The 19,033-nt window shown below is 58.7% G+C and overlaps 1 protein-coding gene across 1 annotated transcript in view; it reads right to left on the bottom strand.

Annotated features, from left to right (window-relative positions):
- Positions 1–19,033, bottom strand: part of KIRREL3 (kirre like nephrin family adhesion molecule 3) — a 119,502-nt gene that overhangs the window by 10,463 nt on the left and 90,006 nt on the right. The window contains exons 7-12 of the mRNA XM_065881617.1: positions 14,602–14,707; positions 9,433–9,581; positions 7,851–7,978; positions 6,631–6,757; positions 3,118–3,218; positions 1,077–1,275 (exon numbers count right to left, since the gene is read on the bottom strand). Coding sequence (XP_065737689.1) covers positions 1,077–1,275; positions 3,118–3,218; positions 6,631–6,757; positions 7,851–7,978; positions 9,433–9,581; positions 14,602–14,707 — 810 coding nt within the window. The remainder of the gene's footprint in view (positions 1–1,076; positions 1,276–3,117; positions 3,219–6,630; positions 6,758–7,850; positions 7,979–9,432; positions 9,582–14,601; positions 14,708–19,033) is intronic.

Below are 19,033 nucleotides of genomic sequence, written 5' to 3'. Positions count from 1 at the left end.
GGTGGGACCAGAGAGAGCGGTCAAGGCTGGGGTGGGAGTTGGCTCTGAGGAGGAGGGGTGAGAACACTAAGGGGCGGGTAGAGGGGTGGGGCACTGAGGGGAAGACACGGAGGGGAAGCAACAGTGGACTGGGAGGGTTGGGATGATGTGTGGATGATATTATGCAAATTATGTGCAAAGCATTAGCAAAGCAGCACTTATTAGGGAAGAGGTGTTGGGAGAAATGCGTGATCCACAGGGTAGCACTGCGGCCCCAGGGGCCCAGCTGAGACCACCTGCTTGGCCCAGAATCTCTTCCAAGGCCTGACAGCCTGTGGGTGGGCCTTAAGCTTGGAGGGGTCGGAGACTGCCATGGCCGAGGCCCCCTGGACCGTTCCTGTCTGTCTTGGACTAACCCCCGCTGGCCACGGGGCTAGATCTGCAGCCCATCTCAGGACCTGGTGTGCCACTGGCTGGCTGCCTCATTTCTCTGGAACCCCCTCCATGCCCCTCTGAGACCCCCGCCCTCCGAGCCTGAGTCCTTCCGAGCTCTGAGCCCTTCTGCCCGGCGCTGCCCTGCTGGCTGGGGTCTCCTTCAGAGCACAGTGCTCCAAGTGTCTCCTGTGTCCCTATGGGGAGCTGCAGGCAGCCTGAGGCCAGTCCCCTGCACACCAGGGATTGGACAGCTCAAGTGCCACTCCTTAGCTTAGCGTGGGCACCCTCGGGTTTGGGGCAACTGGACTGGCTTTTTGGCTTAACGGGCTGGGCCAGGTTCCCCAATACGCCCATCCTGGTGCATCCCCGTGGGGACACTGCTCAGAGATCATGCCCCCAAAGGGCCCCAGGGAACTGCTGAGAGCAGGGAAGCCAGGGCCTTTAGTCAACCTGGGCAGCTGTCCTCCTGCTTGCTCTGGTGCAGGCCAGTGCCCCTGGGCTCGGGGGGCCTGGCTGACCGGCAGCGGCTGCGTGGCAGGTGAGGAAGGGCCTCCGGCCCGCCCGCAAGTGCAGGCGCTCTGTCCCCCCAGGGCCCCGGAGGACCTTGCTTGGGCCCTGCCCTCGCAGGGAGAGGCCGCGGTCCGCGGCTCTGGCAGCCCCACCTTGCTCCTTGAGCCGGATGATCTCCGTGTCGGAGCCGAAGCTGTTCCAGGCGGTGCAGTTGTAGATGGTCTGGAAATCGGCCCGCACGATGTTGCTGATGGTCAGCGTGGAGATGACGCCCTCCTCGGTGCTGACCGTCTCCACCGTGTAGCGGCCCGATGTCCCTGACTCCAGCACGTTCTCCTTCCAGGACCAGGCCTGCCCAGGTGTGCAGAATTAGGAGGACATCCTGCCAGAGCCGCCCCTCCAGGACCACCGTGCCGCCTCCCTGCTCCCAGGCGGACGCTGCCAGGCCCGCGCTCACGCTCACCGCCACACGGCACAGGTCGACGCGCACGCCACAACACGTGCGCGCACAGCACAGCGCCCGCAAACACACGCCACAACACGGGTACACCTACAGTCCCACCCACAGTGCCAACACATGCACACGCAAGTACACCCACGTCACAACACACAGCACAGACACGTCACAACACGGGTACACCTACCGCCCCACACGTAGCACACACACACGTACACACACAGAGGCTGGGCCACCTCAGAGGGTATTTCCATCGACACGGGGCCTTATGTGGCTTTTTGCTGGAACATATTCCCAGGCAAGCAGGGGCTCTGGGGCGGCGATGGGAGCCCCTCCGTCAGCTGGGGCCCCTGACAGATGGTGGTGAAGGCCAGCCCCAGGCTGACTGAGTCTGGTTTGGTTACTCTGTGCGTGTCTTTGTACAAACGTTACGCTCTGAGAGCTGCGTTTGTGAGAACCTTGGTGCAGCTTGGTTTCGGCCGGTGAGCGTTTACCTCTTCTCAGAGCCCTTTCCCGTACACTGTCACCGCCTGCCCCACCGTGTTGCCCTGGGCTCTGTGGGGTGTTTAGCTGCGCCCTACAATGTCTCCAGGTGTCGCCAAATGTCCCCTGGGGGCAGAACCGCCCAGGTTGAGAACCCCTGGCCTAGAGTTCCATTTCCACGAAGAGGAAGACAGTGTGAATATGCTCAGTAGTGAACAGGATATTATCGACACCAGCACGTGTTACACTTACACTTTAAAAAGATTAGAGTGAAGGGAAGAGGGAGGCGTAGGCATTAGTTCTACGCGTGGACCCTTGCCATTTTTGTGTGACTCAGACAGTGAATGAACTGAATGCCTGAGGAAGTGTGTAACGCACCAGTGCTCTAACAAGGTCTCCATCTACAGGGTGACACCTTAGCTGTTGGCGTGTGCCTCCCACGCCCCTTCAGGTGCTGCCGCCCTGGGGAAAGGTGAGACTGCCCTGTGAACTTGACCTGGGCGGCCTTTCGGCAGGACCGCCTGGGCACTGGGCTTGCAGACAACAGTGTCTCCACCCCTCCCCCGACACCCAACAGTGCGGGGAGATGCTCACCTCTCTCTGTTTTCCCGCCCCAGCTTCTACCAGTGTCAGCGGAACCTGGGTGGGAGACCCCCACTTCTACAAATGCAAATACCTGGGAGGGCTACATGTGAGCCAGTCAGGCGGCCCAAGCTGCACTGCGGGGACAAGGGTTTTGAGGGAGGGGCGGGGAGAATGGAGTGATGCTTTCAGAGGGAAAACTTGCTAACTGGGGCAGCGCTCTCCATGGGCATCAAAGCAGAGGAGGGCTGTGGAGGCGCAGAGAGAGGTCTGCTGACTATAAGCTGCATCCTATTTACGATTTTGCTAAAGGCTGGCCTTGAACCCAGGAAAGGTAAGAAATCGTGTTTTCCCTTCTGCTGCCCTCACTTGCCCTCTGCCCCCAAGATGCAGAATTTGGTCGGAACCATTTGTGTTGGCACACAGCTGAGAGGCAGAGAAGAGTTAAATACACCCGCGGGCGAGGAGCACAGCCTGTCCTGAGAAAGGAGACTGCCCATGATTTTTGTCTTCGTGATGCCTTTCCAAGAGACACAAGGCAGGGGAAAGGCAATGCAGAGGCAAGACTGACCAGCCGGATGGTGGAGCGGCTGCAGGCACAGATGACCCGCCAGGCTGCCCAGCCTGGGGGCCGTGCCACTGGCCCTCCCTGCTCGCCCCGGGGCACTCACGATGCGGTCGGGTGGCGGCGTGCTCCGGATGAAGCACTTGATTTGGCCCTTCTCCCCGTGGAGGGCGTGCTGGGTCTGGGTGCTGGAGATGATGGGGGGTCCTGTTGGGGAGACAGCATCACATCAGGGGTTTGGGAGGGGGTGGGCCCCTCTTGGCAAGTTCAGAAGTTTATACATTCATTCAGTCGTTCAGCAAACAGTTACTGGAGGCCTGTATATGCAAGGTGACGGGCGAGGCAGGGGACTCAGAGATAGATGAGGCTTCAGTCATAAACGTCTCCAGGGATTGTGAGTGAGTGCCTCTAAGTCAGGACGCCCAGAGACATCAAGAGCTGTCACAGGAGGTGGGGAGGTGAGCACCAGGCAAAGTGCTAACCGACTTCACAGGAGAGAAGAACTCTACCCGGCAGGTGGGGAAACCTTTATGAAGGAGGCGGTACACCTGCGAAGGGAGTGGGGGAGGTGTCAGAGAGGAAGGAATGTAATGTCACCTCCACCTCAGCCAGCTGTTGGATTTCAAACCATTCCCTTGTACCTCCAGTAGAAGGCGCGCTTGCCTAACAAACCGGTGTCCTCGGCAGGAAAACCAGGCAGGAAGGGAAGTAAAAGATGTTCCTCCACGAAGCGGGGAAGCGGGGAAGCGGGGAATCACCCCCCTCCCCCACCCACCTGGCATACATGGCTTGGGCTGGCACCTTCACAGACTTCATCTCACATGTGTCTCAGGAGATCCCTTAGTTCATCACTTTGCACGCCACATACATACCTGGACAGCCCAGGTGGGACCACAGCTCCAAAGCTGACCCCGACATTATCCTATCCCGCCCGGGCGTGCGTGCGTGTATGGGTCATGTTTATGGATGTCTCTGGGGACACATGGCTCATTTACCACCTCGGACAGCCTGGAGGGTCCACCAGGATTCCAGCAGTGCTTCCTGTCCAGTTCTGCCTGTTAACTAACCCAAATGACTGCATGTAGGCTGGGAAGGGAAACGTCTTGGAGATGGGAGAGGCAGACATGAGGGACCCTCAAGATAAGGGCTTCCACCCTCAGGGGGCCTTCAGAGTTCCTCTCTTAGGAACCTTAGCTCCAAGAAGCCTTTGGCCAAAAGGCAGGAGGGCTTCATGTTTTAGGACCTTGGTTGGCGCTTTGTTTTGCTGCCGGGCTGAAAGTGATGATCCTGTAAAACCTTTTCCCCTTCACTTCCCAGGAGCTAGGATTTCCCTGGGGTGGGGGTGGGGGTGGCGGTGTCATCAGCTGTTCTAAAAACGATCAGGTAAATGCATACACATTTAAGGCCTTCTTAAAAGAAAACAGGAATCGGGGTAAGTGTAGATGGGGGTGGGAGAGTCCGAACACAGCAGTAGTATGGTTTATCTCCCCCTTCCTGCAAATCCCGGGTTTGAGCCAAATCATGGGCCAGTTTATTCCCCAAAGGGCGATGGCCAGCAGTCATCTCCCGGCCGGGATGCATTTGGATGAGAACCTCATCTCATTTTGGATTTGTTCATAGTGTTGATTCCTTCAGCCTAGTCCAGGCCTGCCCAAAGGGCTTCACCACCCCTCCCCACCTATTCTCCAGACACAGGTATAGACAAGTCCATTCCCAAGTCCACGCATGTGCTGGCTGGCAGGCTCCTCTCTGTGGGCCGCTTCCTGCATCCTCCTGCCTCAGGGCACGATGACCCTCATTCAGAAACAAGCAAACTGCCTCCCCACTTCACTCCAATCTCTTGGGTGTTTCTCTTCCTAGCAGCCTAGGGGAGCTTGTGTCAGAGGATTGGAGGCATAGGCGGGGGTTGGAAAGAACGACCCTGGAGAGTGCAGATTAAACCCTGGATAGACACCAGGGCCCAGGCTGGGGTGTCCCATCCAAGAGGAATGTCCCTTTGAGGTGTGCGTTCCCTCCTCAAGAAACCGCTTTGAATCCCTGTTGGGAAATGCTTGAAAGTCTAAAGTGACAACGGATTTTAGTCTTTCCTTTATCCATCGTGTTTTTCCCAGAAATGAGGATGCTCATTTAAAAGCTTCAGGCTTGGGGACCCCAGGGGCCACACGTGAGTCTGAGGGTCCCCAGCCTGGCGGGTGACAGGGCCATCGGAGCGGAGCCGGCCGTAGACATGGGCCAGCACGACTCCCAGCGCCCTCCCAGAGCGGGTGGCGGGTAGCCGGGGAGGCCGCTGATTTCACCAGGGCCTAGCGCCTGAGCCGAGTGTCAGACACTGGAGCCGGCAGGAAAAGGCTGCAGCCCATGTTGCCATGGATATATGGAGGTGCGATCAGATGCTGTTATTTTTAGCCCTGCAGCGCCAATTTATTGGTGGCGTCCTGGGGACACGTAGGAAAGGCAGGAAGGCTTCCGAGTCAGGGATCTGCCCTGGACAGACGGCTCCGGGGTCTGAGCAGATTCACCCTCCCTCTGGGGCTGCCACGACTCTTGGGGAGGGGGGAGGCAAAGAAAGAGATGGAGGGGGGCTGGCTCATGGGGACAGCACCAAGCTGGTTTTAGTTTCTAGCAAAGCGGAGACTAGAGGAAGCTGTGCGCCACCTGGGCTGATTTCTGGACCCTGGCTCAGCCCCTCACTAGGGCCCTGGTCTGGAACAGGAAGCAGAGGCCCTACAGACGTGGGTCTGTGGCTTGGTTCCTCTTGGGGCTCAGAGCCTTGATCGGGAGACAGACTACGCGGGAGCAGAGGCCTCACGAGGAAACCGAAACCCAGCGGAAGGAGGACGTTTAGAAACACAGAGGGAGCTGTCTTAGCGTCCTCGCCCTCTCAGACCAGCAGCGTCGGTTGCCGGCGTGGCCCAAGCACACATAAAGGCAGGGACATCGAATTTCCATCCTGGTGCCACAGCCTTCTCGGGTCTGACCTGAGCTAGGTCTCAGCTTCTCTGCGACCTTCTACATCCCATCAACCAGGCCCCGTCCCCTAAATGTCTCCTGTACCAGTCATCTGGTAACTCACACTGTGTTCTTGGAGAGAGATGGCAATACCCTCCTGCTGTGGTGATCTCATTACGTATAAGACGACAAGTTCCCTGCCCTCAGGGGACCCCCATGAACTTGGCCCTGTGGGGATGGTGGCAGGTCTTCCTCACTGAGTGGCTCTAAAAATGGGAAGAGGCAGACGAGGAGTCACAGAGATGCCCCCTTAAATTCTCTGCCAGGGCCAAGGTCATGGTCAAAGGGTAGATATGGGATCTATGTTGGTTGCCCAGTAGCCCTCGGACCCTGGCCAGGAATAAGTTCAGCAGCCATCACTTTTAGGGATGAGACCCCTTAGAAGGAACACAGAGGAGGGAGGTGACCAGGGAACCACCCAGGTCCTTCGTCACCCTAGGGCTGCTGGGCTCTAGGACTAGGACTAGGACTGGAACAGGTGGATGTAATCACTATGGACCCACAGTTGGAGGTGGATGGGAGGCCCAGAACCCACGTGTGCCCCTTGGGGCAACACCAGGGACCCTCTTGGCCCCCTTCCAGCCCTGCCCTGGCACGAGTGGGGTCTTACCATTGACAGTTAGGGTCACCTCTCGCTCCCCGGCCCCTACCCGGGGCACCACAGCTCGGCACACGTACTTCCCCGCGTCCTCCTGGCGGACGGTTTTGAGGGTCAGGGTCTTCTCATTGCTCAGGACCTAGGAGGAGTGGGGAGGGTCAGACCCCGAGGGCAGGGGCCACGCTCTCTGTCTCAGAACCAGAAAGGCTGAGAGGCAGGCCGGGTGGCAGGGTACACAGTCTCCAGCATCTCGGCAACAACAGGGGGTGGGGTGGGAGCCAGAAGTCTTCTTACACAGTGTGCCCGGCGGGCTGTCGGGTGCGGGAGCCCACGGCACAGAGCACCCCGTGAGGCTGAAGATGCTACGCCCCAGCGGCAGCCCTGAAGGGTGGGAATGCAAAGGGGTGGGGTGAGAGAGAAGGAGGGGGCCTCCCTGGCTGGGGCCCCCAGGGCTTCCTCATCCAGGGGGTCTGTCGACCAGCCTGCACCAGGCTGGCCAGGGGTGGAGCTATCCTGCGCTGAGCATCTTTGAGGGTCCCAGATCTGTTTTTCCTGAGTCATTTGCAATATCCCTTTGGGATGAGGTTTGGCGTGATGAAAAGAAAACAGGCTTTGGCAACAGCTGCTCTGAGTGGGAATTCCGGCTTCAGCGGTGCCTACTTGTGTGGCTTTGGGTGTTAATTATCTTCTCGGAGGCTCTTTCCTGATCCCTGTAATGGGGGCAGTGACACTCAGAGGACAGCGCAGTGTTTGGCACACAGAAGTCACTTTTCTGCTGCTTCTCCCCCTGCTTCCCTGCCCAAGGCTCTCACTAGTCCTCCTGGGAGGAGGGATGTCTGAAACTCCTAGGCACACTAAAGAACACATACACTTTAAAAGAGGAACACAGGAAGAAAGCAAGGCTTAACCCCAAAGTTAAAGGGTAACAACTATTTGGGGCTAAAAAGCCTTTCTAGGGACTTTTCGCCCCAGCATCTTGGTGACCACCCGCTTTTCTTATAAGGCTCAGGATAAAGCAGAACTGCACTGGCTGAATGTGTTTAGACCCAAGGTGGGTACGTGTGGGTACCTGGGGTTCCCCCTCCTCCTTCTGGGGCCTTCCTTCCTTCAGTTTACATGGGAGGCTAACGTCCCCAACCTAAGAGTGAGAGGGGCCACGGGAGGCAGTTCCCTCCGGGACTGTGGACCCCGCACCCCTCCAGGGCCCTCCAGGGTCTGAGCTGCGGACTCACCACGCCAGAGCCCCGCTTCATCCAGACGATGGTCAGCGACGGGTTGCCTGTCCAGGCGCAGCTGAAGACGGCGTCGGAGCCCAGATCCACAAGCAGGGATTGGGGTTCCGTGGTCATTCTGGGCCCGACTGCGATGGGAGGAAGGAGGAGACAGGGCTCTCGTGGGCTGGGAGCTCTGGGGACCCTCCTTGCTGCTGCCTCCCCTCCCCCATTCTGGTTGGGGGAGGGGGAACCACTGGTGCCACGTCCCTCCACTCCGGCCTATTCCCTTCCGTTCCGTGTCAGTCCTCTACCGGTCTGGGCCCGGGTCTGGGGAGTAAGGAGGAGACCCCTCTCCCCCAGCCCAGCCTCCCTCGGGCCCACCATGGGGGTAGGCAGCACCAGCCCCGAAAAGCGGCTCTGGTCCCATTTCTGCCTGGACTTGCCCCCACGGGCTCTCCCATACCGTTCCCTCTGTCCTGGTCCCAGGAAGCCCCCCGGACCCCAGTGTGGGGGCAGAGGATCCTTCCCCCACCCCAGAATCTCTCTGTGTCTGCCTTCAAGTCAACTGGCCACCTCCTGCAGGCCTCAGCCTCGTGACCGGGAGTCAAGGTACCCGTGCGTCTGGCCCAGCTCCCTGGGCCCACCCAGGGCCCCGCAGGGCCACTGCAGGGCTCTGAGATAAGGAGTGGGGAGGCCAGGCCTCCTGGAGGTGCCCCCCCGCACCGGCCGCCCTCCCAGGTTACTCTCTAGTCCAGCCCCGCCCCACCTCCTTTTCAATCCACGAAGCAGGTGGCCTTTGGCTCTGTTGCCCTACACCCGCCCTAACCCGAGTGCCCTGCAGACCAAGCCTTGCTTCCCAGAGTGGGTGCAGCCCTGGGATTTCAGGGGTGGTGACGGGAGGGTGTGCAGACAGCTGTTTTCAGGGAGCGGAAGGTGTGAAATCAGGGTCAGGAGACCCAGATGAGTCCCTTGGTGCAAAAAGGGAGTCATAGCACTTTCTGCTGAGGCCCGGAAGGGCGAGGGGGCGGTCAGGCATAAAGTTTGCAAAAGTGCTTCTAAATCTGTAAAGGGCAGTGGATGAGCTGATGCTTAACGCCGTGAACACAGCTGTGGGCTGTTTCCCCGAGGGTCCCTTCCTGGCCACTGGGGAAGAGGGGGAGCCCCTGATGAGAGGCGGACCCTTTTCAGTCCTCATTCTGCCACTTACTCGCTGCGTGACCTTGGGCCTCCATCCCCTCATCTGGGTACTGGGAATAAGAAGTGCAGCCTCCCTGGGTGATTTTTTTTTTTTTTTTAATAGTTTTTTTTTTTGGCCACGCCGCCTGGCTTGTGGGATCTTAGTTCTCTGACCAGGGATTGAACCCGCGCCCTTGGCAGTGAACGTGCAGGGTCCTAACCACTGGACCGCCAGGGAAGTCCCCTCCCTCGGCGACTATGAGGGTCGAGATAAACATGAGGGAAGCTTTTCGTAAAGCGCACGGATTACGAGCCTCTGAGGCACTCTTATGTCACGTGCCACGAGGCCACGGCGGTTCCCCCTGCCGCGAGCAGCGCCCAGCCAGTGCCCGTGTGCCCGGGAAGCCCCTAAACAGCCACTCACAATAGACGTCGACATTGCGGCTGATGTTGGTGCTGCCTAGGGCATTGGTCGCCTCACAGGAGATGGGCTCTGAGAAGTACGTGTAGTCCACGGTGGTCCGGTACACCTCCCCGGAGGCTTCCTTGATGATCTGGCCCCGCTTGGCCCACCTGCAACGCAGGCCCCCGGGCTGATGTGGACCTCCGGTGGCGAGGGCGTCCTTCCCACCCGGGGGGCTCTTCTCTCTGGGAGCCAGACGCATCCATCCCGCAGAAAAACGAGGCCCAGGGAGGGGCGGCGTGGGGCAGGCCCCCGAGCGGTCCCTCAGGGGAACCCTCTGCAAAGGGGTTACTCCCAGGGCTAGGGGTGTGGGGTTGGTGACGGGGGCAGTGGTTTCTGGTCCATGGGTCACCAGGCAGCCGGCAGCACTCGACTAGTGGGTTATTCTGGAGGGAGGTGGGTTGACTATTCAGTGGGTCAGCGCACCTGGCTGGCCAGGTGATGGCTAACCCAGCTGTCAGTCCCCAAACCGCTTGGCCCTCTTGCTGCTCTGAGCTCTCTCAGGGGTGGCGGGGGACCGTCCTGGGCCACATTGGAAAAGAAGGAAGCCAAATCTATGACCGAAGGGGCCCAGGTCTAATGGTGTGTGCCCATACACGCGTGCACTCCTGCGCGCACGCACACGCACACGTGTGTACACACGCGTGGGGCTCAGGAAGCTTGATTTCCAGACGAGGCGAGAAGCTGATGGAGAGGTGTGAGCAGTGGTCCTGACTGCTCCCTCCCCAACTCGGTCAGCTCTCTCCGTCCCCCCTGTCCTGACTCCTGTCCCTGCGGGGGCGGTCCCCTCATGGTGTCGCTCTCTCTCTGAAAGCCCTTTCAGCCTCCCCCATGGCACTTGCTCTTCTTCCTGCCCAGCCTCTGCCTCCCACCCAGGCTCCGCCCCGCAGAGGCCTGGGCTCCATCTGCGCTGGTTTGATGGGGGCGGGGGAGGGGGGATGGGAAGACAGCTGTGCTGACTTCTTTGCTGGGCCAATTGGCTGATCTGTGTCTCGGACCCGGCTCAGGGGCGGTGATCACCGCGTTGGACCGGTAGCTGGGCAGCCTGCTACCCGTGGGGCAGTGCGGCCAGGGGGGTGTGTGCCTGTGTGCCTGCGGCTGGGGTTTCCTTACAGATGCCTTAGGAGAGAGAGTTCAGAGCTTCCCCTGCTTTACTCTTGTTGTGGATAAGACTTCTTAAAACTCACAGAACTTCCGGCCAGGCTCTTCCTACTGTGGCTCAGGCCTGTTTTGGGGTGCATGTCTTTACCAGAGCTGGGCAGGTACCTTGGCCCTGTAGTCGTTACCCTGGGGCCACAGAGGCCCGTCTCCTGCCCTTCCTGCCCTTCCCTCCACCGGCCCCCACTCAGCCTGCCCGTCTGGCCGGAGGCTGCGCGTCTCCCGGCACAGCAGGGAGCATCGGGCTGGCACTATGTGGTCATTATCTCAAATTAACATCGGGTCGTTATTAAGAAGACAATTAATAATAACAATTATGGTTTAACAACAGAGCAAAGCATAGCTCCCCGAGAGCCGAAGGAGCTTCCTGGCAAACTATTATGAATTATTCATGAATCATTTCAATCTCTAACTTTATTTTAATGACCAGACTTAATAGTCAGGTACAGCTCCCGCCTGGGGTGGCTGAGTTCAGTCCCAGACACACGGTCGGGGGTTGGTGTCCAGCCCCTACTCCATCTACCCTGCTGCAGTGAAGATTTAGGCGGTGGGATGCTGGGGGGTGGGGCAGGCGGCTGGCTGGGCTGGGGGGAGGCGGGTGAGCTCCTCCTGCCCCGCCCGGACCCCTGCTCTCGCCTGCCCACAGCTCCAGGTGCTGCGACAGGGGTGGGCTTGGCCCCGGCGAGCAGGCTCTGCTGGGCAGTCCTCTTCCATTATTGGGGGGTTCCTGGGGCAAAGGGGGCTTTCTCCCCACCTGTCTGGGGCCTCTCATAGTGTAAGAAGGGTGAAAGCTCCACCACTGGGGCCCTGAGGATCTCAGAGCTGCTGGGGCATCCTCGGGCCCGGAGCCCAGTGATCCAGGCCACAGGGGTCTCCTCTTCCCCAGAGCAGGCTGGCCTGCCCTCTCAGAGCCAAAGAAGGGAGACTTCAGGGATGCCGGATAGCTGTGTGGCTGCGGCTCTCAGCCCCCAGGGCCCGTCTCCACCTTGGAGGTGAAGCGGGGGCAGAAGGAAGTCTTAGGCCGTCTTCTCCCAGGGCCACAGGAGGCCAGCTGTGGGGCTGAGCCTTGCGGGGCGCCCCACAGTGCCCTGCTCACATCCCACTCAGCCAGTCTTTCTCTTCCCCATGTTTATTCCCCTCCCGCACCAGAAAGTCCCTCGTAGGCATCCCTTCCAGAAGCTCAAACCACTCACTGAAGCAGCTGGTCACACGACCAGGGGTGAGCCGGGATGCAAGTCCCGCCCGCTCCCATCTCGCCTCCCATCTCTCTTCTGTTTTCCAGCTTCACTTCCTCCTTCTCCTCTTTCCTCCTGTCCATTCCCTCTCCCACCACCCACCTACGCCCCTGCTGCCACTGCTGCTGTCACCACCTCGAAACAGGCGTCAGATTAAACCTTTCCCAATCGATGTCTAATTTGGCAAGAGCGAATGTAAGAGGGTTAATTATTTATATCACACAATCGGGAGGCTGGTGTGTCAAGGCTGACAGGCTGTTCTCAATAGCCCTGCCTTTCACTCTGGGCGGTGGGACCCACCCTGTCACCTGCCCGGGTGGGGTGGCCCTGAAAGCCTCAGAGGGGAGCAGAGAGGCGGGGAGAGATGCGCTTCAGGTGTGTGTGGGCCTGTTCTGCTCGCCCCGGGGCCGCTGGTCCAGTGGGGCAGCCGAAGTGACTGCTGAGTCCAGCTGGATGGGCTCCCCTGCCCCCCCCCCCAACCCTCCCAGGGCCCCTTGCTGGGTGCTGGGGTGGACGAGGGCATATCTCTAATTTCCAAGATTACAGCCTCTTATGCGGAACAGGAGGAAGCAGTCAAGACCAAAGGAAGTTAAGAAAAAAAGACCCCTTAGTCTTGCCAAAGTCTGCTGGGAAAAATCGATGTGCTTACGTGCCAAGATTTGCTCAAGGCTTTTCCTCTTGGATCCCAACACCACGTCTAGAAGGACCATCTGCCTGCTGGGTGAGCCCTTCCTGAGGCCAAGGGGCTGAGCCAGTTGGGGGTGGGCACAGACGTCTGCCTCCGCTTGCCATGGCCCCTGCACCCCCTTCCTCCCGGGCCACCCCAGCTCTCCCACATTTTTCTGGAGCCCAGAAGGGCTCCCTGAGAGCCTCTGGAGTCCGGGAGGGAGCCTGATTTGCACCAAAGCCTTTTTGGGGCCTGTGGCTAATCGGAAGCTCAGGAGGAAAGGTGGCAAGTAAGGACAGGTGCGTATCTGCAGGGGGCCTGCCTGAACCTCTGGCTCCTCCTCTGTGTGGTGAGCTGACCCAGCTCCGAGATGCAGGGAAGGATGCGGATGGAGGGGAACCACAGGTGCCCAGAGCCTGGGGAAACCTGCACGTCCCGGCTCATTCACTTTTTAGTTAGGAAGCTAAATATGACTTTGTAGTTATAGAAAAGTCACCAGAATGGCCCAAGTACCTGCCATATTCCCTTCACCTAGATCCACCAGTTGTTAGTATCTTGCCACATTTGCTTTCTGATGACCTCTCCATACGGAGATTTATACCTTATTATTGTCAACGACGTGAGGGTGAATGTGGGTGTGCCTGCCCGGGGGGTCAGTGGGAGAGAAGGGCTGCCCAGGGAAGCTGGCATTAGAGGTCTTTTCTGGGCAGATGGTGCCTGGTGTTTAGTGCTTGTGAGCAGAGAGCAGACAACAGAGAGAAGCCCACCTGTCGATGGAGCCCAGGTCTTGCAGGTACAGGGTGGAAGCTCAGAAAAAAAACAGAGACTCTTTGGGCATCTCCTTCTGCACCTTTGTCACTTGTCCCAGTCAAACCAGACCTGCCCCCTGGACCTAAGGGGCTGTAGGACTCCAGGGAGCCTGAAGGTCGTCTGCTCTTTCTCCTGCCTCTAGCCCGGTGACTGGTTAGATCGACAGGACAGATGGGTTTTCATCCTACTTAAAAATATTCTCAAGGATAAAGACTGAGCCTTTCCTGGGTTTGCGGTTCCAGCGTTAATTATCTGCACGGCAGGGGGCACCACCTATGTCCAGCCTGAATCTCTGGCTGCCTTTTTGGCCCACTTCCTCGAGTTCTGCCCTCTGGGGCCGCACTGCCTCTCGTCTCCCCTGTCCTCCACTCCCACTGGCAGGCTTGTTTCCTAGTCTGGGACCATCAGCATTCCTGGCACTGGCTCATGCTGGGGCTTCATAGCCCATCTCGACAATGGAGGCGACACCAGGCTCTTCCATCAGGCGTGGGCTGGGGGAAGGGACGGGGCAGAGTGAGGGCTATGGTGAGTTGCACTGATGCCTCAAGGAGGGGAGTGTCTGAGTCAGCCCCCGGAGCACCTCTGAGGCCACTCTGTGTCTGGAAGTCTTGGGTGGTGATGGTGCCCGGGCAGGAGGGTGCCCAGAGGGGCTGCTCTACGTGTTTACGGAGTCTGCGAGCGAATGTCCTGGAGCGCCGAGTGCCTGCCACACAAGTGCTCCACTGAGAGCTGTTAGGTGGCCAAACTGCGGGCCCGCCTTCAAGAAGCTCAGTCAACAGGGAAAGACAGGCATGCACAAAGAAGGGATGCTTTCATCAGTGTGGTGAGCAAGGGCTGCACAGGGGCGGTGGGTATGACGGATTCCGGGTGCCCGCCGCTCAGGGCTGGCTGCCCCGGGGACCCGACGCCCCCAGGAGAACGGTTTGGTGAGCACAGGACTAGAATCCAGATGCTGATTGATCATGCTTGTCCTCATGGCGGTTTCAGCTTTCCTTCCCTGAGCCTCTTTCCCTCCTTTCAGAAATAAGGGGTAAACAAGCTGTTCAAACAGAAGGAGTGAAATCTTCTGCCTCAGAGGAGGGGAGTGTGTGCTCATGAAGGAAAGGAGAAGTCCACCTGGCCAGGGGTGAACGCGTGTGCTGAGAACACCCACAGTGGACCAGGCACCGTGCCGGATGCCCAGGACCACAGGTGATGCCCCTGTGACAAGGAGGGGTGTGCAGGGCGCCACGGTGTGGGCCTCCCCAGCGGGGCTCTTACCTGTACTGGGTGACGGCAGGGTTGGCCTTTGCAGAGCAGTGAAACGTGACCACGTTGTCCTCCAGCACTGGCTGTGGCTCCACCGACAGGTTGACAAGTGGGGGGTCTGCAGAGAGAAGAGGTGTCCTTGCAGATGGGGAGCTGCATTCACGGTTTGGGGGCTGAATCCCCAGGAGAACATGAGGGTAAAGGCCAGTGATTCCACCACCCGGGACCCTCAGAGCAGCCACTCCCCTGGGGGTCCCCAGAAAGTTGGGGGCCTTGGCAGGGGGCTCCCTCCCTCCCTGGAAGTGCCGGATTTCAGGCCGTCTGGCGGTGGGGTCAGGGCTCCCGCTGTGGATTCAAGGCCGGTGTTTAAACGAACGGTCAGCCGGGAAGCAGGGCTGCCTGGGCCTCAGAGCGTACTGTCCACCTTCCAGCTTTGGGAGAACAAACCACTGCAGAAAGGAGAGGTGGGAAGAGGGGGTGCAGAGGCCAGAGGGGGATGTGGACACTAAGCCCCTTTAAATACTAACTTTCTGTCTCTGAAGTATCTGTTTCGTGTCTCTTTGTGTAAGGTTCTGGTGCATCTGTTGCCTTGAAAGTGGCATTTACACCCTTCCATCCACCTAATCATCTCTGCTGAGTGCTGACTCGTGTCACCCAGCCCTCAGCTCCCCAGGCTGGGCTCGTCTTTCTCACTCAACATGACGAGAAGCCCAGCTCTGAAGTGCGAAATGGTCGGAGGTAGAGGAGACAGAAGTCAGAGAGGGGGAGAGAGACAGGGAGACACAGGGACACACAGATCCGTGCCGAAGGGAGCGGGGGGGACAGGCAGAGAGATGCCTACATAGGAGAGACATGGAGATGAGGGAGGGAGAGAGAGAGACATAGAGAGAGGGAGACATACACAGAGAGAGAGAGACACAGAGAGAGGGAGAGAGAGAGAAAGTGCAGAGGCAGACTAAGAAAAAGAGGCAGAAACCCAGAGAAGCAGAGAGCAGAGATGGACAGGTTCAGAGAGAGACTGACATGTACACAGAGACACACAATCAGACAAAAAATTTAGACTTAAGGCAAAAAGACCAAGGGAGACTAAACAGATGGAGACAGAAAATGATAGGGTGCTGGGGAGAAAGACCAAACAAAATAATGAGAAACTGAGAAAAGAGGGAGGAACAGACACGGAGTGACCTAGAGATGGGAACAAGAGGAGGAGGGATCGACAGCAGAGATCAGAGGCGGGGAATCAGCCCAGAGAGAGGCGTCAAGGCAGCCTGGCCCTCCTGAGCTCCAGGGAAGCAGCCTCGGGACCTGCTCTAAAAGCTGGGCATCCTCGAGCTCCTGGGCACACGCCCAGGCCCCAGCACCCCAGGCATCTGCGCTTCAGGGGAGGGGCGATGACAGCCGGTGCCTGCCCTTCTTCCGTGTCGGGTCCTGGAGGTCCGGCTGGAGTTCGGCTCCAGGCTGACTGAAGAGGGCAGCTTGGTCCCTGCGTCCTAGCCAGGCCCCGGGGCCACGTCTTCTAGCCCGACCTCACCAGTAAGCACGGCAATGTGCTGGAAGGGCATGAGAACTTTCCAGGGGTTCAGCCCATTTTCAGAAAAAGAAGTGAGGAAGTCGGTTTCTCAGAGACCATCAGGAAAACGCTGACCCCTCTGCGTGCATGTGAAGGGCACCACCAGGGGGGCGAGACCCCAGCCGCCTGGCCCAGCTCCTGGCTGAGATGACAGGGTGGTCCCCGAGCCCCTCAGAGAGTCGTCTGTGCAGAGGCCCAGCAGTGGACGGAGCCTCACCGCCCCACCCCCCCGGAGTTGGGATCCTTTGGCTACTTGGCTTCCCTGTGCCCTGCTGGTGCTCGAGCCGCCAGTGCTGGGGCACCGGGGCAGGGAGATGACCCACAGGGGCTGGGCTGGGGTCTGCAGACAGCTTAAGGCACGGGAGAGAATGCTGGCTCCTGAGCAGCAGGTGGAGACTGAGCTGGGGCTGTTCTCCCCACATTATCCCCGGGTTCTGGTTGGGGACCACGAGCTTCTGCTACTGGAACAGCTGGCTTGTCTGCCTTTTTCTGGAGAGTTAATTACCGGGGAAGTACTTCAGTGATCTCAATCTTGGTTTCTAAAGCGTAATTCCAGTGGTCCCAAAGATGTGTGGCCAGGACTCTCCGTGAGAGCTCTCCCCACACCTCCCAGGAGAGCTGCACCCCCAGAACCCTGCAGCCTCTTCCCGGCTTCTGCCCGTCACCCTGGTGCCGGCCCACCCAGCTGAGGACCACCGGCTTCCAGGGCTAGTTCAATGGCCTCTAGAAACCCGCCACAGAACCTGCGGGGTAGTTGCAGGAGGTCTGCCCCCACCTGGATGTGCTTTATAAAGCAATGAGGCTTTGGTGGCAGGGAGATGGGGCACACACCTGATGGAGGACCCCCTCCGGGCTGCCTGCTCCCCTCCTCCACCACAGAGCTGCCCTTCTCAGTTTATCCTGTGGGCACCACTCTCCTGCAGCTTCCCTACCTCTTCGCAACATGCTCGGTACCCAAGCGAACAGGCCCTGGGAAGCTTCCGCACTTGCCAGTCTCACCTGTGCTTCCACCCCAGGCCCAGAGGTGCCCAGGCTCGTCTCTCCACCCCTCTCCTCTGCATGTGCAGGATATGAATTCTCAGTAGTCTACCAGGCTCCAGAGGTATAAATAGTTTATGTCATATCCAACTATTAAACATGATTTTAATCCCATTTGTGATGTCAGCTGAATAACTTGCAGGGGGGCAGCTTTGATGTAGCTGGTGGAACTGAGATCACATTGAACAGATGTCACAGCTGAGAGTCTGTTAGTGTTTCCATCAGCAACCTGCCCGTGTGTGTGTGTGTGTGTGTGTGTGTGTGTGTGGTGTTTTCAGGGGAAGTATTACATCGAGGAGGGGGTGAGAAAAGAGAAACTCCATGATTCAGTGATTTTATAGCACATCCATTTGAAACTTGGCAGCTGTATGCAGAGTCCAGATGTAGCAAGGCTTTGGGGGTGTTAAGCTTTCTCTCCCATTACTCAATCTGGGGGCTTTGTCTTCCGTTGGGTAACATCTAAAGACCAAGGGAAACAAACAACAAATGTGTTTTTGCTGAGTTTGGTTGCTGCTTGGTTGACTGAGAAAATGAGCAGGTTTGGAAAGGCAGCTCTGATCCAGCCCGTGGTGTCCACAGTGAACAGCTGGATGCTTACTGAAAAGGGATACACGGGGCAGGCGGAGAGCAGGAGGGAGGGCGTGGCGGGAGCGTGCTCTCTTGCTCGGCAGGCGCACGCAGACACCTTCAGGAGATGCAAATGGATGCAGACCTCCCCCCGTTGGGGCTGGGGGCATCGGGGAGGGGCAGCTGCACCCCCGTGACTGTGCACGGCAACTGCAGCTGACAGGCGCCGGGCGCTGTGCTAGGGTCGCCACCTGAATGGTTTAATGTAATCCTCGCAGCCAGCGGGTGAGCCAAGCGCTGCTACCTCCACACACAGATGAGGAAACCGAGGCACAGGGAGGTTAAACGACCAGGTCGGCATCACTCAGTAAGTGGCAGAGCCAGAATTCAAACCAGGAAGGATGCTATGGGTTTAACCACGACGCTAGACTGCCTTGGACGGGGCCCACCTAGGAAACCGGGCACCTGGGTTCTCAACCTCAGCCCGACCTCATTCCCGATGCCCCCCCCCCTCAGGTGGCTGAGTTGTCCCTGGAAAGAAGGCCAGCAAAGTCCAGAGACCTGGCAAGGCCGGCGACCTCCTCCTGTGCAGACTGTCATCTGTGTGCCCCGGCAAATTGATCATCTCATTAGAGTGTGTTTAGAGGAATGTGTTTTAGTAGTTGGTGGGCTGTTGTCATGATGATGACTTTCTTGTTGACAGAAGAGGTTCTGCTGTGTGACGGATAGCGGACTGGAGGAAGCAGGAACACCCCTCGCCCTGGGTCTCTCCTGCCAGGGCCCAGGAGCCGCCCAGGTGGTTCTTTTGTGAGGGTTCCGTGGCTGGCATAGGTCTCCTGTCCAGCTGGGGGGTTGGTGGGCGAAGGAGGGAGGCACTGCACAGTGACCACGACTGGCAGCCCGTTATAGGAGGCTTGGATGTCTGTGTCTCCCACCCTCATTCCTCCCAGATTTGGCTTGTATCTGGAGAGAGCTCTGATTCACGGTCAATCTCAGGGCAAAAAGAGAACTCGGATGTCATTCGATCAGATCAGACAAGGAACTGGCATGTCTGCGGTGAGGTGTCCAGCTTAGGCCCGCATGGCTCGTGGGTGGTGGAGCCTCTCTGGATGTGGACCACTCCGTCCTCCAGCATCTTGCTTCCTTTCCGTAGCTGGGCCTGCTGCTTGATGCCACGCCTGCTGCATGGAGGAGGCAGGCGACTGTGGACAGCCAAGGCCTGGACTGGGGTTGGGGAGGGAGGCATCCCTCTCAGCGTGACCCTGAACT

The sequence above is a fragment of the Phocoena phocoena genome, chromosome 8 (assembly GCF_963924675.1).
Source record: "Phocoena phocoena chromosome 8, mPhoPho1.1, whole genome shotgun sequence".
Taxonomy (NCBI): Eukaryota; Metazoa; Chordata; class Mammalia; order Artiodactyla; family Phocoenidae; genus Phocoena; species Phocoena phocoena.
The sequence above is the reverse complement of the archived record's forward strand: the minus strand, read 5'-3'. Positions and strand labels throughout refer to the sequence as shown.